Genomic DNA, 19,844 nt, shown 5'->3' on the forward strand with positions numbered 1-19,844 from the left:
AGGAGGGATATAAATGGGTGCTAGGGCCGGCTGCCCGCCCAGTTGTTTCGCTGGTGGGGTCGGCTGTTGCGGTGCTTTGGTCGCGTTTCCCCCCCCTCCTACCACGTCCGGCCTCTCCCAGCGTTTCCACGCGGAAGCCAACTGCCAGAGGCGCGGCGCGGCGTCGAGCCGGGCTAGTGTGAGGAAACCGCCGCCTCAGACGAGCGCGCGGGCCCGCCCAGGGCGTTAGTTTGTCGGCGCGCAGTCGCGGCCCCCGGCCGGCTCCCCAGGGCCATGAGTTACGGTCGCCCGCCTCCCGATGTGGAGGGCATGACCTCCCTCAAGGTGGACAACCTGACCTACCGCACCTCGCCCGACACCCTGAGGCGCGTGTTCGAGAAGTACGGGCGCGTCGGCGACGTGTACATCCCGCGGGACCGCTACACCAAGGAGTCCCGCGGCTTCGCCTTCGTCCGCTTCCACGACAAGCGCGACGCCGAGGACGCCATGGATGCTATGGACGGGGCCGTGCTGGACGGCCGCGAGCTGCGGGTGCAGATGGCGCGCTACGGCCGACCCCCGGACTCGCACCACAGCCGCCGGGGCCCTCCGCCCCGCCGGTACGGGGGCGGCGGCTACGGACGCCGGAGCCGCAGGTAGACGGGCCGGGGGATGCGAAGGGCGGTGGGCGAGGGGCACAAAGGTCCGCGCGGACACGTGGCGGCGGCGGGCGGGCGCCGGGCCGCGGCGGGCGGCGGGGAAATGGCGCCCGAGCGGCGGGCGGCGCGGTAATGGCGGCGGGGCGGGCGTAGCACGCGGGCGGGGCGCGGCCATCGGGGCCCTCGGGCCGCCCTGACGCCCGGCCCGTCCGCCCGCAGCCCTCGGCGGCGCCGCCGCAGCCGCTCCCGGAGTCGGAGCCGGTCCAGGTCCCGCAGCCGCTCCCGCTACAGCCGCTCCAAGTCTCGCTCCCGCACTCGCTCGAGGTCGCGATCCACGTCCAAGTCCAGGTCGGCGCGAAGGTCCAAGTCCAAGTCCTCGTCGGTGTCCAGGTCTCGCTCGCGCTCCAGGTCCCGGTCCCGGTCCAGGAGTCCTCCGCCCGTGTCCAAGAGGGAGTCCAAGTCCAGGTCGCGCTCCAAGAGCCCCCCCAAGTCTCCCGAGGAGGAAGGAGCGGTGTCCTCTTAAGCGAATGGTAATGTCAATGGGGATCCGAGACACATGACCCGAACTCAGAGATGGGGTTTGCAGGAGCTTGTTATATCCGTGTTAATATAAAAGTGGCTCCTGATGTCGGGAGTGCGGCTGTGAGCTAACTCAGCTTTGGGAGTAATACTGAAGAGAGGGGTCTGCAGAAAGGATGTGCATAAAGCTTAGATAATAATGGCTGTTTCGTAAACTGTTTGAGACCTATTAATGAAAATGACTATTTCTTGCTGTTTTTATCCAACGTCTGCATTTTCCCCTTTAAAGCTGCGGTCTCCTGTTTGATAAAAGAATATTGGCCAGTATTGCAGATTTTAACTGATTTGGCTGATCCTCCAGGGACCAGTTTCTGTGGGCGTGTATTGGAGCAGGTTTGTCTTTAAATGTTAAAGATGCACTATCCTCTTAGAGAAAACGATCAGTTCAACTATTGTTGTACTGACTGGGACTTCATATTTAATGGATGTGGCAAACGAATTGCAAAAAGAAGCAATGAACTTTTGGAACCCCCAAAAAGTTTACAGGTATTGCACTGGGTGGGGAAAGGATAGTGTGTCTTTAACTCTCAAATTGTTTGGTCCTATTTTTTAAAAGGAAAGGGCCCTAAGTAGCTCAGATATTAAAGCTTTATTCTCAATTGCCAAATGTTTCATTTGAGAACTAAAAAGTTACTTTAAAATAGACTGATTTTCTGATTTCGAGTTGTTTTTGTTTGGATACCGTCCTTTTTTTATTTTTATTTTTTCTTCTTTTTCTTTTCCCCTCCCTTATCATTTTTCACCTTGGTTATTTGGCCAAGATTGCATAAACACAAATTTGTAAAAGTGGATGGTAGCCTTTGAAAATTTCCTAATTGGGCCTTTAAAAATCTGAGAATGGCTGGGTGGAACCTTTCTGTAACCTACTTGTTTCACCAGAGCCTTAGTACGTACATGCCTGAAACTGAAACCATGTGCACTTTCGGTAACTTCATTGTAATGGAAGGTAAACTGAACTTTTTTCTTTTCAAACCTAGATGGGTCAACAAGCAACATAACAGAAGACTTGGGGGAAAAGGACAACACACCCAGTCCATCGAAGAGTCCTTGGAACAAGCAACTGGCTATTGAAAAGGTTATTTTGTAACATTTTGTCTAACTTTTTACTTGTTTTAAGCTTTGCCTCAGGTGGCAAACTTCATTTTATGTGCCATTTTGTTGCTGTTATTCAAATTTCTTGTAATTTAGTGAGGTGAACGACTTCAGATTTCATTATTGGCTTGGATATTTGAGGTAAATTTTCCTTTTTGTTTATATAGTGCTGACTTTTTTTGTTTGAAATTAAACAGATTGGTAACCTAATTTGTGGCCTCCTGACTTTTAAGGAAACGTGTGCAGCCATTACACACAGCCTAAAGCTGTCAAGAGATTGACTCAACATTGCCTTCATTCATTAAAATTAAAAACCTACAAAAGTCGGTGTAAATTTGTTTGTATATGTTATTTACCTTCAGATCTAAATGGTAATCTGAACCCAAATTTGTATAAAGACTTTTCAGGTGAAAAGACTTGATTTTTTGAAAGGATTGTTTACCAAACACAATTCTAATCTCTTCTCTTGTGTATTTTTGTGCACTAGGCGCAGTTGTGTAGCAGTTGAGTAATGCTGGTTAGCTGTTAAGGTGGCGTGTTGCAGTGCAGAGTGCTTGGCTGTTTCCTGTTTTCTCCTGATTGCTCCTGTGTAAAGATGCCTTGTCGTGCAGAAACAAATGGCTGTCCAGTTTATTAAAATGCCTGACAACTGCACTTCCAGTCACCCGGGCCTTGCATATAAATAACGGAGCATACAGTGAGCACATCTAGCTGATGATAAATACACCTTTTTTTCCCCTTCCCCCCAAAATGGTATATCTGATCATCTTCATGTATGAACTTAAAATATGAAAAATGTTAAGGAAGCAAAATGGTTTGTAACTTTGTAAGTACTTATAACATGGTGTATCTTTTTGCTCATGAAAATCCTGTACTATAACCATTGTTTCTGTAGTTTAATTAAAACGTTTTCTTGGTGTTAGCTTTTCTCAGAATATGTCTTGGTCTTTTTTCCCCCCCTTTATTTGAAAGACCTGTGCAATTACCTTGTGAATTGTTACTGACTGTACAGTATGAAAGTGAAATGTGTAGTAGTTGACTTTTTCCTAAGTTAAAAAGTGGAAATGCCATTCAGCATCCATAACCCCTAAAATCAATGCTCTAAGGTAGCACTTTCTTGAGGTTGTGGGTATCCCCTCCTCTCAGCTTAATTTATGCCGTTTTTAATGATTTTTTTTTTTTAAAGAACAATCCACATCCCGTTTATTAGAGGTGTGTTAATTTTTGTTTTCATGGCTTTGTAACCCATGAGTATTGTCTAGGTGACCCATCACAATCTTTAAGGCCGACAGATCGGACCATTTTCAAATTCAATGCTTGTACTCCCAAGAAGCTATAAAATGGTCTGAGTCTTAGTTGGCATGCCAGGTTGCTAATTAGTATTGACATTGTCCCAGAACAGCCTGTATGTAGGTGTAATTCAGAGAATGTCCTTTGCAAAGGAGATGACCAGCATTTCAACAGTATGTCTTCCTGGAAGGGCAGATTCTGCTATATCTTCCTTGTCTGCATCAAAAGACTCCAGAGGAATGTGGACACATTTCATATCCCACTTGTAGAGCAAAGCTTCAAGTGACCAGTCAGCACTGAAAAAGAAAAATAAATTGTTTTTTAAAATTATGCTTTTCCTGTTTTGCTTCAGATACATTTTCATTTTACCCTTAAAGTAGATATTGCATGAGGAGTAAGGATTTAACTTTTAATTGAGAGTAAACCAAGATTATTCAGGCTTACCTTCTTACCTGGTAAGTGGACCACAATTGGACTTTAGGGTTTTTTTGCATCAGAAAGTAGACTGTAGTTAAGATGTCTTCAAAATCTGGGAAGAAAGAACTCCTTAAATGGACTCGTACTTAATTCATCTCTCCAGCCAAATTTGCTATTGAAGACCAAAAAAAGTTTACCTTCTGGTTCAAAGAACACATCAGATGCAAGAATAATATCTTGTGGTGGTAGAGCCAGAAGATTCTGAGATACGTGGCCCCATGTCAGTCCTATGACACGCACCTGTGGCAGGTTATTCATTTCACAGCTTTGCCGGCAGATTTCTAGACAGTAGGGCAGCTCCGAACTGTCTGACAAGATTACTTCAGCACCGCATTTTGCAGCTATAATGCCTGGAAGGCTCACTCCAGCTCCAATCTAATACATTTAATAAAAGATAGTATTTCAAAGTTCTGCTTACCATTGCAGGGCATTTAAGGACTTAGTTTCCCTAAGGGAACATCAGGGTCAATGATGAGCTTGTCATATCTGCAAAATGTACCACAATTACATTGCTTCACTATATGAAGCTTAAGCTTTTCAGTTTGTAGAAATTACTTTCCTCTTAATTGGGTGGGAAGGTTAAGCCCTGTACAGGGCCCTGTATTCTGCAACTGACAACTGCTTCCAAACTCCATGTGTATTTGGCAGGTTCATTGCTTAATCTGCCCATGGCAGTTTGAGACACTTGTTCTGTCATTTTCAGTTCTTCGGTCTATAAAGCAGTTCCTAATTATATAGGACATTGGGTCTCTAGAAGCTTGATGGGTGACTTGAACACCTGGCCATTATGGTTGTTACTACCAATTTTTACTGCTTTTATGTGGCTATAACCTGACAGGTCTGCAACATGGCTTCCTACAAAAGAGATTTTCCAGTTGGGCCTTCAAAGTGACAAGGTCTTAAGCATGCTAAGGAATAACCAAGGAATGCCTTTCTAAGTATTGAATCTAAAAATAAATTTCCCATTTTCCAGTTCTCAGCATGAGCTTGGAGATTCTCCATCTTTTCTGAATGTCTACAGATTGCCACTGTTCAGGGCCAGGAGTATGCCAAGTACCTTCACACCTCTCATTTACATGGTTTTGGTAAGTTTGGTGTTACTAAGTTGTGGATATGTCCTCAGCCTTCAGACTTAAGCCTTGTACCATTTCTGCAAACATGACAAAAGTTTATTTCTCCAAGCCTTTAGCAGTCTCATGTCAAGTGGAGTGATGAGAAGGAGTTTGGGATACTCTCAAGATTTCCAAAAATTGAAAGGGCTATTGTATGAGAAACTGCATGTGTCACAGTAGACCCCGGATGACCCTGTTGGGACACCCTGGAAAGATGGTCTTAATGATTGCTTCCATGCCAAGATTCTACAACTAGAATTAGTCAACCGGCTCCACTTAGAATAAGGGTCGGCATAATGTAAAGGGCCAGATGATATTTTAGTCTCGGTGGGAATCCTGTGGTCTCTGGTGCATGTTCCTTTTTTAAACAACTTAAAATGTAAAAAGTATTTTTAGCTCACATGACTTACAAGCTGGCCAAATCACCCTATTTAAAAATATTTAACAAAAGTCAGTAACAGGCACGTAGACTTATAGCTGAACAGAGCATTTTAGGAAGCTTCAAGGGCACTTGTACCTCTAAGACAGCCTTGCCCAGCAGAGATCTTCTGTGAAACCATAGGTACTGAGCCAGGACCACCGCACAGGGCCAAACATACATTCCATATTGGAGATGCAGCACCTGAAAAGAATTTTTTGTATGCCAAAAATAACTCATCTGCTGGCAGTTGTATAATATTTATTTTTATAGCAATCAGAGTGCCCGACACTGGCATCTTATTACAAAAACGACAGTTCCCTGCTGTCCAATTCACATCCCATGGGGTATATAAAACTGCAATACCGTGTGATAAGCACTCTTCACTCATTCACTCAAAAAGCATTTATCCAGGGACTGAGTGGCTTCGTGGGCTAAGGATAACTAGTTTATCATGGAATACACACATGGGCACACACGTACATACCTACCGAGAAAAAATTAGCCACAAGTAAGCAAATATATTTTCAGTTGGTGATAATGCTAACAACAAAACCGGGTGATGTGAGAGTAGTGGAGGCAGGGAGGGGTGGGGAGACAGGGACCACAGGTGGCTGTCCTAGATAGGGAGAATGATTCAGGCAAGGGTCCTGAAGCAGGAACTAAAAGGCCTCTGGCTGGACCACAGAAAGCACTGACAGCAGGGGCATGGGGGCTGGGAGGCAGAGTTGTGGTGGTACAGAAGTCAGTGGGAAGGCAGGGACCAGCCCTGCGGGGTCTTGTAGGCCACAGGAAGTTTAGCTTTTATTTTAAGTGCAGTTAAGAATGTATCAGAGGGTTATAATCACAGGCATAACTTGGTATGCTAATGGGAAACTGACGCCAGGAAGACCTCTCAGAAGTTTTGAGTGCAGGGGCGCCTGGGTGGCACAGCGGTTAAGCGTCTGCCTTCGGCTCAGGGCGTGATCCCGGCGTTGTGGGATCGAGCCCCACGTCAGGCTCCTCTGCTATGAGCCTGCTTCTTCCTCTCCCACTCCCCCTGCTTGTGTTCCCTCTCTCGCTGGCTGTCTCTATCTCTGTCAAATAAATAAATAAAATCTTTAAAAAAAAAAAAAGTTTTGAGTGCAGCTCGGTCCTTGAGTTAGGAAGGCAGGCAGCTTACACAACCTTTGGAAAGATACAGAATTGTGAGAGAGCACAGTACTTAGGGAGGCAAAATAATGGCACACACCTTCGGAATGAGCCTGAGTTCAAACAGTGGATGTGTAACTTACTGGTTGTGTGACCTCACCCATTAACCTGTCTGTGCTTCGGTTTCCTCACCTGCAAAATACTTTCTCATAGGATGACTTGGAAGCCTCAATGCAAACTACTTAGCACAGCACCCCGCACAAAATAAGGAAAGCGAGCTGTTATTCAACTGCAAAATTGCAAGTCTGTTTTCTAGAGCAGAGGGTGCTGCTAGTGGACTGCTTGGAAAAGGGGGCTGAAGCGGTGAAAGTATCAAAGGCAAAGGAACTAAAGGTCTGAATTCAATCATTCAATTCACTCAACAAAAATATTAGTACCTAGGCACTAGTTCTAAGTGTAGGGAATGCAGTGTGAATAAAATGCCTGCCCTGGTAGATTTTACCCAGTATACCATAACGGATTTCTGACCACAGCAGTGAGTTTGCAGATTTGGGTGTAAAGGGGTCTTTATTCTCACAGAATATCACCTCCTAAACTTGGAAAGAAATCTCAGTGGGTATTTCAACACGAAGACATTTAAAAACTATCAGAAATGGGTTTCACTTGAGACTTTACCTCCTCTTAGACGGTTTTTCATCTTCAAATTGTTTTTGCTACTACCTACCTCACAGACTGTTGTTAAAATCAAAACACTGGGGCACCTGGGTGGCTCAGTCGTTAAAGAGTCTACCTTCTGCTCAGGTCATGATCCCAGGGTCCTGGGATCGAGCCCCGCATCAGGCTCCCTGCTCAGCGGGAAGCCTGCTTCTCTCTCCCCCTACTGGTGTTCCCTCTCTTGCTGTGTCTCTCTCCGTCCAATAAATAAATAAAATCTTTAAAAAATAAATAAATAAAATAAAAATAAAATAAAATAAAAACACTGCAACGTCCAAGTGCTTTGAAAAACCGGACGCATAAGGTATTACTTCTGTTATTGCTGAGTGTTTGGGGACAGCCACCAGCTGAAAGGAACAAGGCAGTGGCAACCCAAGAACTTTATTTGGAAAGTGTGGGTGGAATCCCCGGTCCTAGATAAAGCTGAATTAAGAAGCCCTTCAACCTTTCAACAAGATCAAAGAAAATATTTGGTATCAAAAATGCCACCTTTCAGGGGCGCCTGGGTGGCTCTGTCGTTAAGCGTCTGCCTTCAGCTCAGGTCACTATCCTAGGGTACTGGGATCCAGCCCCACGTCAGGCCCCCCGCTCGGCTGTGGGCCTGCTTCTCCCTCTCCAGCTCCCTCTGCTTGTGCGCTCTGTCAAATAAATTTTAAAAATCTTAAAAAACAAAACAAAAAACACGCCACCTTTCTGGCAGGAAATACTCGATGTGGAAGGCCCTCTTCCTGGCAGGGCCCCCAACTTTCTTACTAAAGACTGCCAAGGGCTTCACTCCACAAACCTTCCCGCCCTGAGATTCATCCTAAGGCAGGGTAGCCGCCAAATCCCACCCCCACCCCTCCCAACACCCCCGGGTCGGCTGGGAACGGCTCTTGCCCGGGGCGCCACCGCAAAGGGCTGGAAGCGCCTCTCAGCGGGTGCCGCCGCACGCACCTGCGGGACGGTGACCTCCAGCACGGCCCCCGCAACCCCCAGGCCCGGCTCCTCCGAGAACCGAAAGCGCTGGGCCCGGACCTCATACTCTCGGAGGCTACGCTTGCCCAGGGGGGAGTCGGGGACCCCCGGACGGGCCGGGAACTGCGAAGAGCGCCGGGCTGCCAGGCTGCGCGCGGGAAACCCCAGGCCGGCTGAGGCCACCTAACCGGCGCCGCGTGGCCCTTCGCGGCCCTGCCGGGTCGCTGCAACTCGACAGCAAGGGCGGGGAAATCACCCCTCGGGCGATGATGTGGCCGCGCGGTGAGAAGACACCGGAGGCCCGGCAAGAGACACGGAAGACAGTTGGCCTCGAAAACTCGCACGCCGGAAACAGGCCTTGAGGAAAGCGGCTCACGCCCGGAAGTGACGCAGACACCGGAAGCGGGCGCGGGATAGGCGGGGCCGCAGTGAGGCGGCTCCTCGATCAGCGAGACCTTCCCAACATGGCGGAGAGCCGGCGAGTGTGAGGGCGGATCCCGGAGGTGGCCAAGCCAATGGCTCACCGCGAGAGGCCGGGGGGCGGGGAAGACTGCAGCCGCGTGCCCAACCCGAGGCCCGGGAGGTGGTTGGAGAGTGAATTTTCTGGAAGGCGACTTTAAAGGCGCCGGGCCAGAGCTAAGGGCGTTTGGGTGCCGCCGCCGCCGCCGCCGCAGCCGCTGTCCGGGCTGGGGAGGGGGTGCTTTGGAAGCGGGAAGCGAGGAGCGCCGAAGTGGTCGCGGGAGCAGCTGGTGACCCCCGGAGGATGAACCACAAGAGCAAGAAGCGGATCCGCGAGGCCAAGCGGAGTGCGCGGCCGGAGCTCAAAGACTCGCTGGACTGGACCCGTCACAACTACTACGAGAGCTTCTCGCTGAACCCGGCGGCCGTGGCGGTGAGTGGGCCGGGGCCGGGCACGGGTACCTCCGGGAGGCTCCGCACCTCCCCCGGCGCCCAGCGCGGCACCCCCGAGTTCCGATGGACTCACTCGCACCCCGCGGGGGTCCGGGTCATAGGGGCCCGGGTTCCAGGGCGGGCCTCCTTCCTCCCGCGCCGCAGCCGCCGCCTGCCCGGCCACCTGGAGGCTGGAGGCTGACGCCTTTGTCGATCTCCACAAGAAGGACTGCTGCACCTTAACCCCTTTGGGCGATGGGGCCCCCGGGGACTTGACTGTGGAGGCCCACGAGTGGGAGATGCGAAGCCCTCTTCCCTTGGTGGGGCGGCGCCGGTTGCGACGTGTCAGTCCACACGCAGGTCCTTGTCCCCCTTCTCCCTCCCCCCCCACCCCCGGCCAAGATAAACCAGAACGAGAATCTGGCTCCGTAGGTATGTCGTTGCTAATTGGTCCTGGGGGACGCCCTTTGCTGCCGCTGTACTTTTTTTTTTTTTTAAATAACTGGATAGGTCTTTTCTGATTCCTTTAGGATAACGTGGAAAGGGCAGACGCATTACAGCTGTCGGTGGAAGAATTTGTGGAGCGATATGAAAGACCGTACAAGCCCGTGGTTCTGCTGAATGCCCAAGAGGGTTGGTCTGCGCAGGAGAAATGGACCCTGGAGCGCCTAAAAAGGAAGTACCGGAACCAGAAGTTCAAGTGTGGTGAGGATAATGACGGCTACTCCGTAAAGATGAAGATGAAATACTATATCGAGTACATGGAAAGCACTCGGGACGACAGCCCCCTTTACATCTTTGACAGCAGCTATGGTGAACACCCCAAAAGAAGGAAACTTCTGGAAGACTACAAGGTGCCCAAGTTTTTCACTGATGATCTCTTCCAGTATGCCGGGGAGAAACGCAGGCCCCCTTACAGGTAAAGTACCTGGCAGTGAAGCCCTTACAGTCTAATGTAGGACAGTATGTGTCACCTGAGCTCCGTTGGCTAATCTTTTTCCATAACAGTGAGTGGTTCTCCTTGGCTGCACATGGAACTTACTTAGGGGGTTACTGCTGCCTGCCCAGGTCCTATAGCCACAGACTGGTTTCACTGATCTGGGTTGCCACCTGGGCATCAGGATTTCTAAGGTGACTCAAACATGCAACCAAAGTTAAGCCACTGATTTTTAAAGGAATCTTTAACAGTTAAAGCCCAGTAGTAAGCCACATCAGTGATTTTTTTTTTTCTTCCTTCTGTTGTGGAGCATTTCAGGCGTGATTCATTTAATGTTCTGTCTAGTGTTCTGTGTAGGATTTATGTAGTTTCTGAAATAAAGAGTATAATGTGTAGGGGCGCCTGGGTGGCACAGTGGTTAAGCGTCTGCCTTCGGCTCAGGGCGTGATCCCGGCATTATGGGATCGAGCCCCACATCAGGTTCTTCTGCTGTGAGCCTGCTTCTTCCTCTCCCACTCCCCCTGCTTGTGTTCCCTCTCTCGCTGGCTGTCTCTATCTCTGTCGAATAAATAAATCTTTAAAAAAAAAAAAAGTATAATGTGTAAGACTAAAAGCTCACTATTTGGTAGTGTGTGTGTACAGTTAAATTACCTTTCATATCTTGGACGTTTCCCTGCTTTAGGTGGTTTGTGATGGGGCCACCGCGCTCTGGAACTGGAATTCACATCGACCCTCTGGGAACCAGTGCCTGGAATGCCTTAGTTCAGGGCCACAAGCGCTGGTGCCTGTTTCCTACCAGCACACCCAGGGAACTCATCAAGGTGACCCGTGAAGAAGGAGGGAACCAGCAAGATGAAGCTATTACCTGGTTTAGTATCATTCATCCCCGGACCCAGCTTCCCACCTGGCCACCTGAATTCAAACCCCTGGAAATCTTACAAAAACCAGGAGAGACTGTCTTTGTACCAGGTATAGATGAACTAAGAGAAAGTACATTCTTTGATTTCAGTTATGTGTCATTTCGGAGCACAAGTGTATATAGAAGGAGTCAAAGAAACCTGTCTGCATGCTGACTAAATGAACAGACTGCTTCCCACCTTGGACAGAGATGTGCGGCTATGTGGTCAAGTGCTTAGGGCGCCGCTGTCCACATTTCTTGTAACCTAAACACATAGTGCCTATTGATAAACTTCCTGTATGTAAAGATCCTACTCATCTTTATGCCTAGTGGTTATCTGGTGTCTCTTTGTGCATGTACCATGATTTGTGTATATTTCTGTAAATTGGGTTTTTATTTTATTTGTTTTATTTTTTAAAAGATTTTATTTACTTATTTGACAGATAGAGAGTGCGCACAGTAGGGAGAGGTGAACAGGGAGAAGCAGGCTCCCCACTGAGCAGGGAGTCCCATGCGGGGCTCGACCCCAGGACCCGGGATCATGACCTGAGCAGAAGGCAGATGCTTAACCGGCTGAGCCACCCAGGCGCCCCAGTAAATTGGGTTTTTAATACAGTGCAGCATTGGCCGGGTTGAGCCAGGAAATAGGAACTTGGGGCCAAGAGGCAGGACGTCCCATACCTGAAAACTACACTTTGCTTTGATAGGCTAAGTATTGAGAGTGAGGGTATTTAATATTGAAGATAGGTGTTCTCCTCCTAGGAGCTGAAGAACTTGCTGCCTTTACAGTTTTGATCACAGTTTTGGGTTAACAGGGGTCAAAACACTTTTTCTGTAAAAGGCAGAGAGTAAATATTTTCAGTACTGTGGGCCAGACAGGGTCTGTTCCAACTGCTCACCTCTGCCTGTGGAGCAGGAAAGCAGCAGTGGATAATCCGGAAATGAACAGGCATGGCTGTGCTCCAGTAGAACTTTCCACAGTTAGGTTGCAATTCCTGAATCAGGAGAAGCATTGACCAGTCTGGGTCACATTGAGTCTCTACCTGTCTCACCTGTAGATAGGTAGATAGGAATCCTCTATTCCTGAAGCTTATGTTATTTGTGATTGTGCACAGAACCAAACCCTGTTTAACTGTTTATATGTTGGATTTCAGGAGGCTGGTGGCATGTTGTCCTTAATCTTGACACCACCATTGCCATCACCCAGAATTTTGCCAGCAGCACCAACTTCCCTGTTGTATGGCACAAGACGGTAAGAGGGAGACCAAAGTTATCGAGGAAATGGTATAGGTGAGAGACATTTTTTTCTTACTTTTGCCTTGTTCCACTTCCTACCCCAGAGGTGAAATGGCAAGAGTCCGCTGCCACAGTAACGTGTGCTGATCTTAGGCCTGGGAGAGCGGGGGCTGCAAAACCTCACGGGCAGAGGAGAGTGGGTCCAAGGTCAGGGCTAGTTCTCAGGATGCGTGCCAGCCTCCAGGTGACAGGGTAAGACTCTGCATGTTTGATCAGTCAGTCAAAACACGGTCATAATTGGGATTGATTCTCATTTTCTGCTTTTTTTGTTTTGTTTTATTTTCTGTTTTGGTTTTTTTTTCCCCCAAAGCTAGCACTAGCAAAGGAAGCCATTTTGTTTGGGTTTTATTTTTGTTCGTTCTTTTTCTTACTGAGAAGCCTTATTCCCCTTTGAACTTATTACCTTCAGTTCTTGTGAGTGAGGTGACTGCCCTGGAGACTTAGCTCCTCTGTTTATCCACAGAACAGATACAGCACGGGCAGCGGCAGTGCAAGCCACCCCCAGCCACCCCGTGCCACTGTGTCCCAACCCTGACCTGGAGGGACCAGCTCTCGGGGTAAGAGAGGGATCCTGGCTTGGTCAGTGCTCAGCCTCCCTGCTGAGAGGGCCAGCAAGGGTGGTGGCTTTGTTCTCCCCGGACTCTCGGGCACCTGAGGCCCGCTTACTCCATCCCTTCGGCCACTGTGTGCTGTGATTTGGTCATCTTAAAGGCCTTACCATACAGCTGGTCTTTTGTCCCTGGTTAGAGTGGATGCCAGATCAGGTCCCCAAGGGGAGGGCTGCTGCCTCTGAAAGTCCAGTTCAGTTTTATCTTCAAGTGAGGGGGACCCTCTCTGTTGCTTGATACTTCTTATTTCTTGCAAGCCTAATTGTTGCTACTCTTAAAAATGGAACTTAACCAAGCCCAGCTGCAGTCACTCAGTGCTGTGTTGTGGACAGGAAGGGTTTAAAAAAATCAGCTAGGAAAGGTTCAGGGAAAAAACACAAGGAAGAGAGACTCTTTCTCCCAGGTGGCAAAAAAAAAAAAAGACTAACTCGGGGCCACTTTGCCTCCCACGTCGGCAGCACGGATGGCTCCTTTGCGAAGGTCATAGGGACTTGCGTGGAGCTAGTTCGCCTTTCAGAAAAGCCTGAGCAGCATGTTAGGGCTTTTGTTCCCAGCCTGTGGATTCGTGTGTCCTCACCACTGTCCAGCACCCACTCTGAGCCAAGGCACCTGACATTCCCAGGTGCTTCTGAGAGAGACAGGCCTCAGCTTTGAGTCCAGGTTATTGTGCACGGGCATCACTGCTGGTCCCAGCACTGGGAACGATGTTTCTTGTCTCTCAGGATCTTGAAGCAAGAACACCCCGAGTTGGCAGTCCTGGCTGACTCCGTTGACCTTCAGGAGTCCACAGGGATCGCCTCAGACAGCTCCAGCGACTCGTCCAGCTCCTCCAGCTCCAGCTCGTCCGACTCGGACTCAGAGGTGAGGCCTTGCTCCCTCCCAGGCCTCGGGGCAAGTCACCCCGGAAACACCAGATGTGACTCTCCCTCCTCCTGTCCAGGAGGAAGGAAGATGTGAACATTTTCCACTTTGTTCCAAGAACTACAACTATCACCTTTCCTGCTGGGTGGTGAATTTTGCCCATGTTATAGCTTTGCACGTGTGTGTGCGTGTACGCACGTGTGACTCGTTACAATGACTTCAAGAGGTAAAAGGAGTGTTTGGGGATTTTGTTACGTGAACGGCTGGGGATCCCACAGCTCATGAACAGCAGTATGGGGACTCAGACTTTGAGCACTATCACCTCAAAGGCCACGTTGAGAATTGTCCCAGCGGATGTAAATTGTAAGCCTGGAAGCTCAGCGAATTCAGTGGCTTGTTAGAAGCTCACATCATTTTGGGGAAGAGGAACCTGGGCCCTTACCAGATGAAATTTCTGTCCTAGCACTTTGCATACTCTGTGGATTGGTGTTTGCGGGGGCGGGGGGGTATGAATGTTAAGTGCTATACTTCCTTGCTCCCCCCTCGCGGTCTGTGGGCTTCAGTGCAGTTGCATAACGCAGTCTCAGAATGCTGACTGTAAAATAGTCTTAGAGCGCGTGTCTCGATGTCAGACAAATAACGTTCCCGTTGGAGAGCCCTGGAGGGACAGCTGGCGGTTGAGGGGAGGAGCAGTGTTTGGGATCCAGAAGCGGCTGAGGGAGATGGTGATTCGGACCTCCTGGTGGAGCTGTCGCAAATGGCTGCTCGCTTCTGGGAGCACTCCGGTGACGTTTGCCCTGTCTCTTGAGGTCAGAAGTTTATTTACGGGCAGAATGGGTTGCATCTAGTTGAGTTCCTGTTTTCTTCCTCCCCTGTCCAGTGTGAGTCTGGGTCTGAAGGTGATGGGACGATGCACCGCAGGAAGAAGCGGAGAACGTGCAGCATGATGGGAAACGGGGACACCACCTCCCAGGACGACTGTGTGAGCAAAGAGCGCAGCTCCTCCAGGTGACCACGCACGGCTGTTGTCTGTGTAGGAGGACGTGCCCATGGCGAGGGGCAGGGCCCTGGGGAGGGCAGCCTTTTGGATCTGCAGACAAGGGGAGGGCCAGAGAAAGCCAGAGAACGAGGACACCCTTGGAATAGGAGCCCGTTCACTTAGCTTTTGCTGCAGTAGCTTCTTTCTCTGCTACCAATGCAAAGTAATGTGGCTTATTTTATGCGTAAAGGCAAGAATCTGTGTGGATGGTGCCAAGGAAACCCTTAACATTATTTAATAAAAATTAAATACATTTTATATCTTTGCAACTTTTGTCCTTTGAGAATACCAGAACCTCCCCTTGTTGCTGTTCCTATGGTGTTGGGGAAAGCAGTGACTCCACTGCTGTGTGCCCTCGATGGGGAAGTGGTGGTTATAGCAGTCAGGGGTCAGCCCGAGAGAAGGTGCCCGGTGTCTCCCCAGAGCCTGAGGGGTGGCCTCCTGCTTTTCCCCCCACTTGCATTGTCGCTTTGAGCGCTCACACCAAGTGAGGCAGCCGTGAAGAACTCAGGTTTTCTGTAAGGTCTTCTCACGTCTCCCACGTCTGTGTTTACCGGATTGGGTCGAAATAAGGTAAAACTTGGCATCAGAGTCAGTAAGGTAATCTCTTTGCCAGCGCGAGCCTTCGTGGTGGGCACGTAATGGGCTTACAGTGAGGTTTGGATCCCAGAGCCTCTTCTCACGTGCAGGCTGCAGTGCGTCTGGCGGCGGCAGTAAGCGGGGAGGTCTCGAGGTGGTTCAGTAGGTAAGGTCGGAGGACTGTGTCCGAAGGCTGGCCTGCCGCGGGTGACGTTGCTGTTGTGTTCTTTGTATCTCTGAGCAGCTGGGTGTTTTCTTAACATGTGTTAGGAAAGTTTAGGACCCACAGGCCTTGCCGTGTGTTTTCCTCTTTCTCTGTAGTCAGACTGAAATTCCAGAAGTCCTAGTCACGTGAACTTACGGGACTAGAATATGCATTTCTCAACCAAGGTGTCCTCTTCACAGCCGTCGTTAGATTTCTCTTCTGGCTTTTTTCTAAGGTGTTTCTGTTGCTAGTGACTGCCACCTGCCCGTGATGTGTGACTTTGTCAGAGAAAGTCTTAGGGACAGCCCTGCCCTGAACTGCACGTGGGGTCCTGGGGTTCTGCTCTAACGTTTCCTTCCAGCTTCGCGCCAGTGGTGCCGTCTACATGCTGATTACAGGCAGTTGTACTTTCCTTGGCAGGATTAGGGACACTTGTGGAGGCCGGGCTCACCCCTGAGCCGATAAAGAGACTCTCTCCCTGAGGTGGCTCCCGTGTACGCTGTTGGCGGCCACCTGACTCGGTTTTCACGTCTTCTGCTCCCACCTTCTCCTTTGTCTTCTTTGAATTTGGATACTCCTTCTCTGGTCCAAGCTTCTGTCTTCGGTCAAATGCTGTTTTTACTGCTTACTAAGAATAGATGGTCAAGAAGTTTCAGAGCTCAGCAAGCTCGGTGAAGCGCGCAACACGGAAGGCTGGCGAGCTGCTGGGCGAGGAGGTCTGTGCTGTCTCGTCTAAGCCACGCTGCTCGACCTCGAGGCCGCAGGGCTGGGATCCCTTGAGTGTCTCGCGGCGTCTGACACTCCGCGACGTTGGTGAGGAACCTCTGCTGTCGGAGAGCCGGCTGCGCACAAGCAGGCCCCGCGGGGTGAGTGGACTCGGATTTGTGTGTGAGCCAGTTACACGTAAAAAGTGCCGCGCACGCGCCACCTCCCCGTGTGTCACCGTTTGTCCAGCGCCGCACTCCGTGGCCGGGACCCAGCCCACGCGGGCAGCACCGCTCACCGGCGCGAGCGCGGGCTTAGGCCGCGTTACCTTCTCGCCACCGCCAGAGAGGCTCTTCAGCTCCGGCAGCGTTTTCGTGTGGCGTGTTTTGGGGGAGGGATGACATATCAGGGTTTTTGTCTGGGAGCAGAGTGAGAAAGGTGTTCCATGTGTTCGTATTGCAGAATTCAAGTTGTGAGTAGGGCCAGCTTCTAACAGATGTGTCCTGTTCTTTCCTGCGCGTGATCTGTAAGGCAGACGCTCTGACTCTGTAAGAGACTTCACGATTCGGGTCCCTGTCTGTTTGACCAGCAGACACTCGGTGGGCGGCTTGTGCTACGTGTCTGGGATACATCCATATATGGTGCTTCTAGTCTTTGGGACCTGTTTAGGCTTCTGAATAACTCCGGTATGAATCCTTGGGGATTGACAGCAGGTTCCATCTCTTGCCCTCTCAGTTCACCTGCTTGCCTTAATCTGTCCCTAAATTCAGCTAAATTTAAATAAAAGTAAGAGTGGGCTTGTCAAGGATGTGCCCAGTGAAAAGCACTGAGCAGCGTGCCGTGTTCTGGGCCGGGGTGTAGGGAAGGGCGTGAGCCGCCAGAGGGCAGCAGGAGCTCTCGCTGCAGTGTCCCAGGGGGGCAGAGGCACGTGTGCAGAGGGCCTGGGATTGTATGGTGTTGCCTCCCCAGATCCTCCCTAAACATGGGTGTGACCTGGGGAATCCAGGGCTCTTCTGTGCAAAGGCTGTATTTTTAACAGAGTGATGATCATTTCTTGATACTGGGTTGGTCATGTGGCTTTCCTCTAGGAGGCTGGTCCCCTGCTTTGTCTTAATTTTCTGCATTCTCAAATGCCAGTCCCAATACGTGGCCGCATTGGATGGAGAACGTCCACCACGTTCCTCGGTGTTGGCGCCTGTCACCTGTCCCTTGGTGCTGCTCCCCTTTCCCACCAGGCCACCCGGGCTCAGGCAGCCCTGCTTCCATTCCAGGGTGTGTTTGGGTGTGAGTAAAGTCAAACCCTGAACTACGTGTCGTCTGTGTTCACACCTGAATGGGGTTCCTCCGTCTCCTTTTTAAAATGTTCTTGCCATCTTCTAGAATGCTTTTTTCTTTACCCCACTATTGCTACCGGGCTATCACGCCTTCCTCTCTAATTCATATCAACTTCTCTCTAAACGTCAGTGTAAAGAAAAAAAAAAAAAAAAACCAAAAGGCTGTTTGCCACCAGGGGGCAGGATAGGACACTTTTGTGTGATGACGGTAGAAGTTTGAATGGGAGAGATTAGCCTTCCCGAGAGGCCAAAGGTGATTCTCGTTTGACAAACAATATCCAGAAATCAGGGATCCAGCCCACCTGAGAGCCCGCAGTCACCTCACCGGAAAGCATCTGGATCACACAGCTTGCACGGTGCCGTTTGGCTCTTGCCACCCCATGAGTGACCATGGGACAGTCTTTGTTTTAGCCAGGCCAGAGATTCAACACCCCCCACTCCACCCCTGTTACTGTCACTGTGGGCCAGCCAAGCACACCGTTGTGGAAAGAAAGCAGGGATGAGGTGGGGAAACCATGAGAGAGGAGTGCTGTGATGGCTGGGTGCTAGGGACAAGATAGGAAGTGGGGACCAGGGTCCATCTGTTCTAAAGTTAACCCTTCACCCCACCTGGTTTGAGCTCTTCTGAGTGGTGTCAGCAATAGTAGGGGCAAGGACACGACCTGAAACTTTTTTAGGGATTCTTCTCCAACTGAAAACCAGCAAGCTGGGTCCTAGAAGAAGGGTTCTTGGACCAGTAACTACTGACAGGGAGGAGCAGAGTGGAGGAAGACAGCATGGGGCTCTGGGGCTTTGGGAGTGAGCACCAAAGACTTTACGGTCAGCCAGAAGTATCCAGTGCCACACACGGGCGTCTCTGGGGTCATTAGTAGTGCTGGGGTGTTCAGGGTGACACCTTTGAGGGGAGAGCCACCAAACACAGGGCTGTTGTTCACAGTTGGCTCTGGCTTCCAGATGCCCGTTTATGAATCATGCAAGCGATCAGCCTGTGTTCGAGTGCCGGGCACTGTTCTAGGTGCTGGACGTGCAGCAGTGACCAGCCCACGTCCCTCCCCTCGTGGTGCTGAAAGACAGCGAGAGTGCCATGCACGGTTCCCAAGGGTCACTGGTCAGGGTAGGTAGAGTCAAGCACATCCATTTTCACGACCAGAAAAGCAAGGTCAGGCCTTACTAAATTCAAGTTTATGAGGTCTTCATAAAAGAACATAATTAACGTCATAGTTGTGTTCTTAGCATTTGGTTTCTCTCTAAATTAGCTAAAGATATTTAAGGATTGGCAAGAAAGTCGCCGGTATAAGTGCTTTACGAACTTACTAGAGGTTCAGCCTGGATGTGATTTAGGACTTTAGACAACAGTGTGGGACAGAATAGGAGTTTTGCCGTAAATATTGTAAAAACAGTGCTTTCTAGGACGTAGGCGTGTACGTGCACAGCTGTAGGCTCCCTGAATTGTGTGTAGTGTTTCCACAAATAAGTTGTCTGTCATTGTGTGCTGGGTACTGCCGACGGTTCCCTGTGGAGTCTGGTCTCTCCTCACACTCCCCCCTCCCTCCCTGCCTTCTGTCAAGATGTTCCGCTGACGTTACATTACATAGAGCAAAACTAGGTGAAGCTCGTGCCCTGGCCCCCTCGGGTGGTGGCTCTTGACTTTCGTCTCATCGGTAGTTCAAAAACTTGAGACGTCGAGCCCCCACCGAATGTCCCGTGAGAACTGGCCCGGCCTCCTGTGTCCAAGGTGACTGGACAGTGCAGAAGAACGGGGACCGGGCAGAGTCCTCGTGCCTCCTGCAGCTGCCACAGAGACACCCAGCAGCCCGCTACGTCTGCTTTCGTCTCGCCGTGGGCTCCGCCACGGGATGCCTGTGGCTCCGCCGTACGATGGGTATTTTTAACTTCCACTTGGATGAAACTTGTTCATCATTTTAAATAAAGCAACTTGATTTGGAGTTGGGGTTTTTGCATTGTTTTGTTCTTGTTTCCTGGTTCATATCTGATAGTGGGTGCAGAATGTAGCCGAGTTGCACGGTGGGCCCTCTTAGATGTATACTTCCAAACAGTGAAGGAGCGAACAGAGAAGGCCTGC

General features: G+C 50.1%; 3 protein-coding genes across 11 annotated transcripts; 2 read left to right on the forward strand and 1 right to left on the reverse strand.

The window, feature by feature from the left end:
• Position 1: 1 nt before the first annotated feature.
• Positions 2-3,929, forward strand: SRSF2 (serine and arginine rich splicing factor 2). Of its 6 annotated transcripts, XR_008961175.1 has the most exons (5): positions 2-635; positions 858-1,168; positions 1,447-1,550; positions 2,195-2,292; positions 2,797-3,929. XR_008961175.1 is itself a non-coding variant. In XM_044378772.3 (3 exons), the coding sequence occupies exons 1-2, from the start codon at positions 274-276 to the stop codon at positions 1,159-1,161; spliced, it is 666 nt and encodes a 221-aa protein (XP_044234707.1). In that variant the 5' UTR covers positions 2-273; the 3' UTR covers positions 1,162-1,168; positions 1,447-3,929. The 6 variants fall into 6 exon arrangements, 2 of the variants coding, with proteins under 2 accessions (XP_044234707.1, XP_026339845.1); XR_008961174.1 differs by having other exon boundaries at positions 1,447-2,292; XR_008961173.1 differs by having other exon boundaries at positions 2,195-3,929.
• On the reverse strand, positions 3,512-8,807 carry METTL23 (methyltransferase 23, arginine). Of its 3 annotated transcripts, XM_057317706.1 has the most exons (5): positions 8,388-8,586; positions 5,706-5,810; positions 4,214-4,451; positions 4,044-4,128; positions 3,512-3,895 (listed from the first exon to the last, which is right to left on the reverse strand). In XM_057317706.1, exons 2-5 carry the CDS (start codon positions 5,787-5,789, stop codon positions 3,730-3,732), a joined length of 573 nt encoding a protein of 190 aa, XP_057173689.1. In that variant the 5' UTR covers positions 5,790-5,810; positions 8,388-8,586; the 3' UTR covers positions 3,512-3,729. The 3 variants fall into 3 exon arrangements, with proteins under 3 accessions (XP_057173689.1, XP_026339848.2, XP_026339846.3); XM_026484063.4 differs by having other exon boundaries at positions 5,723-8,807; XM_026484061.4 differs by having other exon boundaries at positions 5,706-8,805.
• A 56-nt stretch (positions 8,808-8,863) lies between these two features.
• JMJD6 (jumonji domain containing 6, arginine demethylase and lysine hydroxylase) lies at positions 8,864-19,707 on the forward strand. 2 transcript variants are annotated; one of them, XM_026484064.4, is made up of 7 exons: positions 8,864-9,300; positions 9,830-10,218; positions 10,919-11,205; positions 12,289-12,424; positions 13,761-13,899; positions 14,780-14,907; positions 16,143-19,707. In XM_026484064.4, the coding sequence occupies exons 1-7, from the start codon at positions 9,172-9,174 to the stop codon at positions 16,177-16,179; spliced, it is 1,245 nt and encodes a 414-aa protein (XP_026339849.2). In that variant the 5' UTR covers positions 8,864-9,171; the 3' UTR covers positions 16,180-19,707. The 2 variants fall into 2 exon arrangements, with proteins under 2 accessions (XP_026339849.2, XP_026339850.1); XM_026484065.4 differs by lacking the exon at positions 16,143-19,707 and adding an exon at positions 12,894-12,987 and having other exon boundaries at positions 13,761-15,196.
• The last annotated feature ends 137 nt before the right edge of the window (positions 19,708-19,844 follow it).

This window comes from Ursus arctos, unplaced genomic scaffold, assembly GCF_023065955.2.
Source record: "Ursus arctos isolate Adak ecotype North America unplaced genomic scaffold, UrsArc2.0 scaffold_24, whole genome shotgun sequence".
Taxonomy (NCBI): Eukaryota; Metazoa; Chordata; class Mammalia; order Carnivora; family Ursidae; genus Ursus; species Ursus arctos.

Bases quoted from the DNA above. Each gene is read 5' to 3' on its own strand.
- JMJD6 (XM_026484064.4), top strand. From the start codon at position 9,172: ATGAACCACAAGAGCAAGAAGCGGATCCGCGAGGCCAAGCGGAGTGCG. The intron at 11,206-12,288 runs GTATAGATGAAC...GTTGGATTTCAG, and splicing joins AGAGACTGTCTTTGTACCAG to GAGGCTGGTGGCATGTTGTC. The intron at 12,425-13,760 runs GTGAGAGACATT...CTTGTCTCTCAG, and splicing joins TTATCGAGGAAATGGTATAG to GATCTTGAAGCAAGAACACC.
- SRSF2 (XM_044378772.3), top strand. From the start codon at position 274: ATGAGTTACGGTCGCCCGCCTCCCGATGTGGAGGGCATGACCTCCCTC. The intron at 636-857 runs GTAGACGGGCCG...GTCCGCCCGCAG, and splicing joins TACGGACGCCGGAGCCGCAG to CCCTCGGCGGCGCCGCCGCA.
- METTL23 (XM_026484061.4), bottom strand. From the start codon at position 5,846: ATGAGTTATTTTTGGCATACAAAAAATTCTTTTCAGGTGCTGCATCTC. The intron at 4,452-5,705 runs GTACAAGTGCCC...TAAATGTATTAG, and splicing joins TGGGCAAGGCTGTCTTAGAG to ATTGGAGCTGGAGTGAGCCT. The intron at 4,129-4,213 runs GTAAACTTTTTT...CTTTCTTCCCAG, and splicing joins TGTGTTCTTTGAACCAGAAG to ATTTTGAAGACATCTTAACT.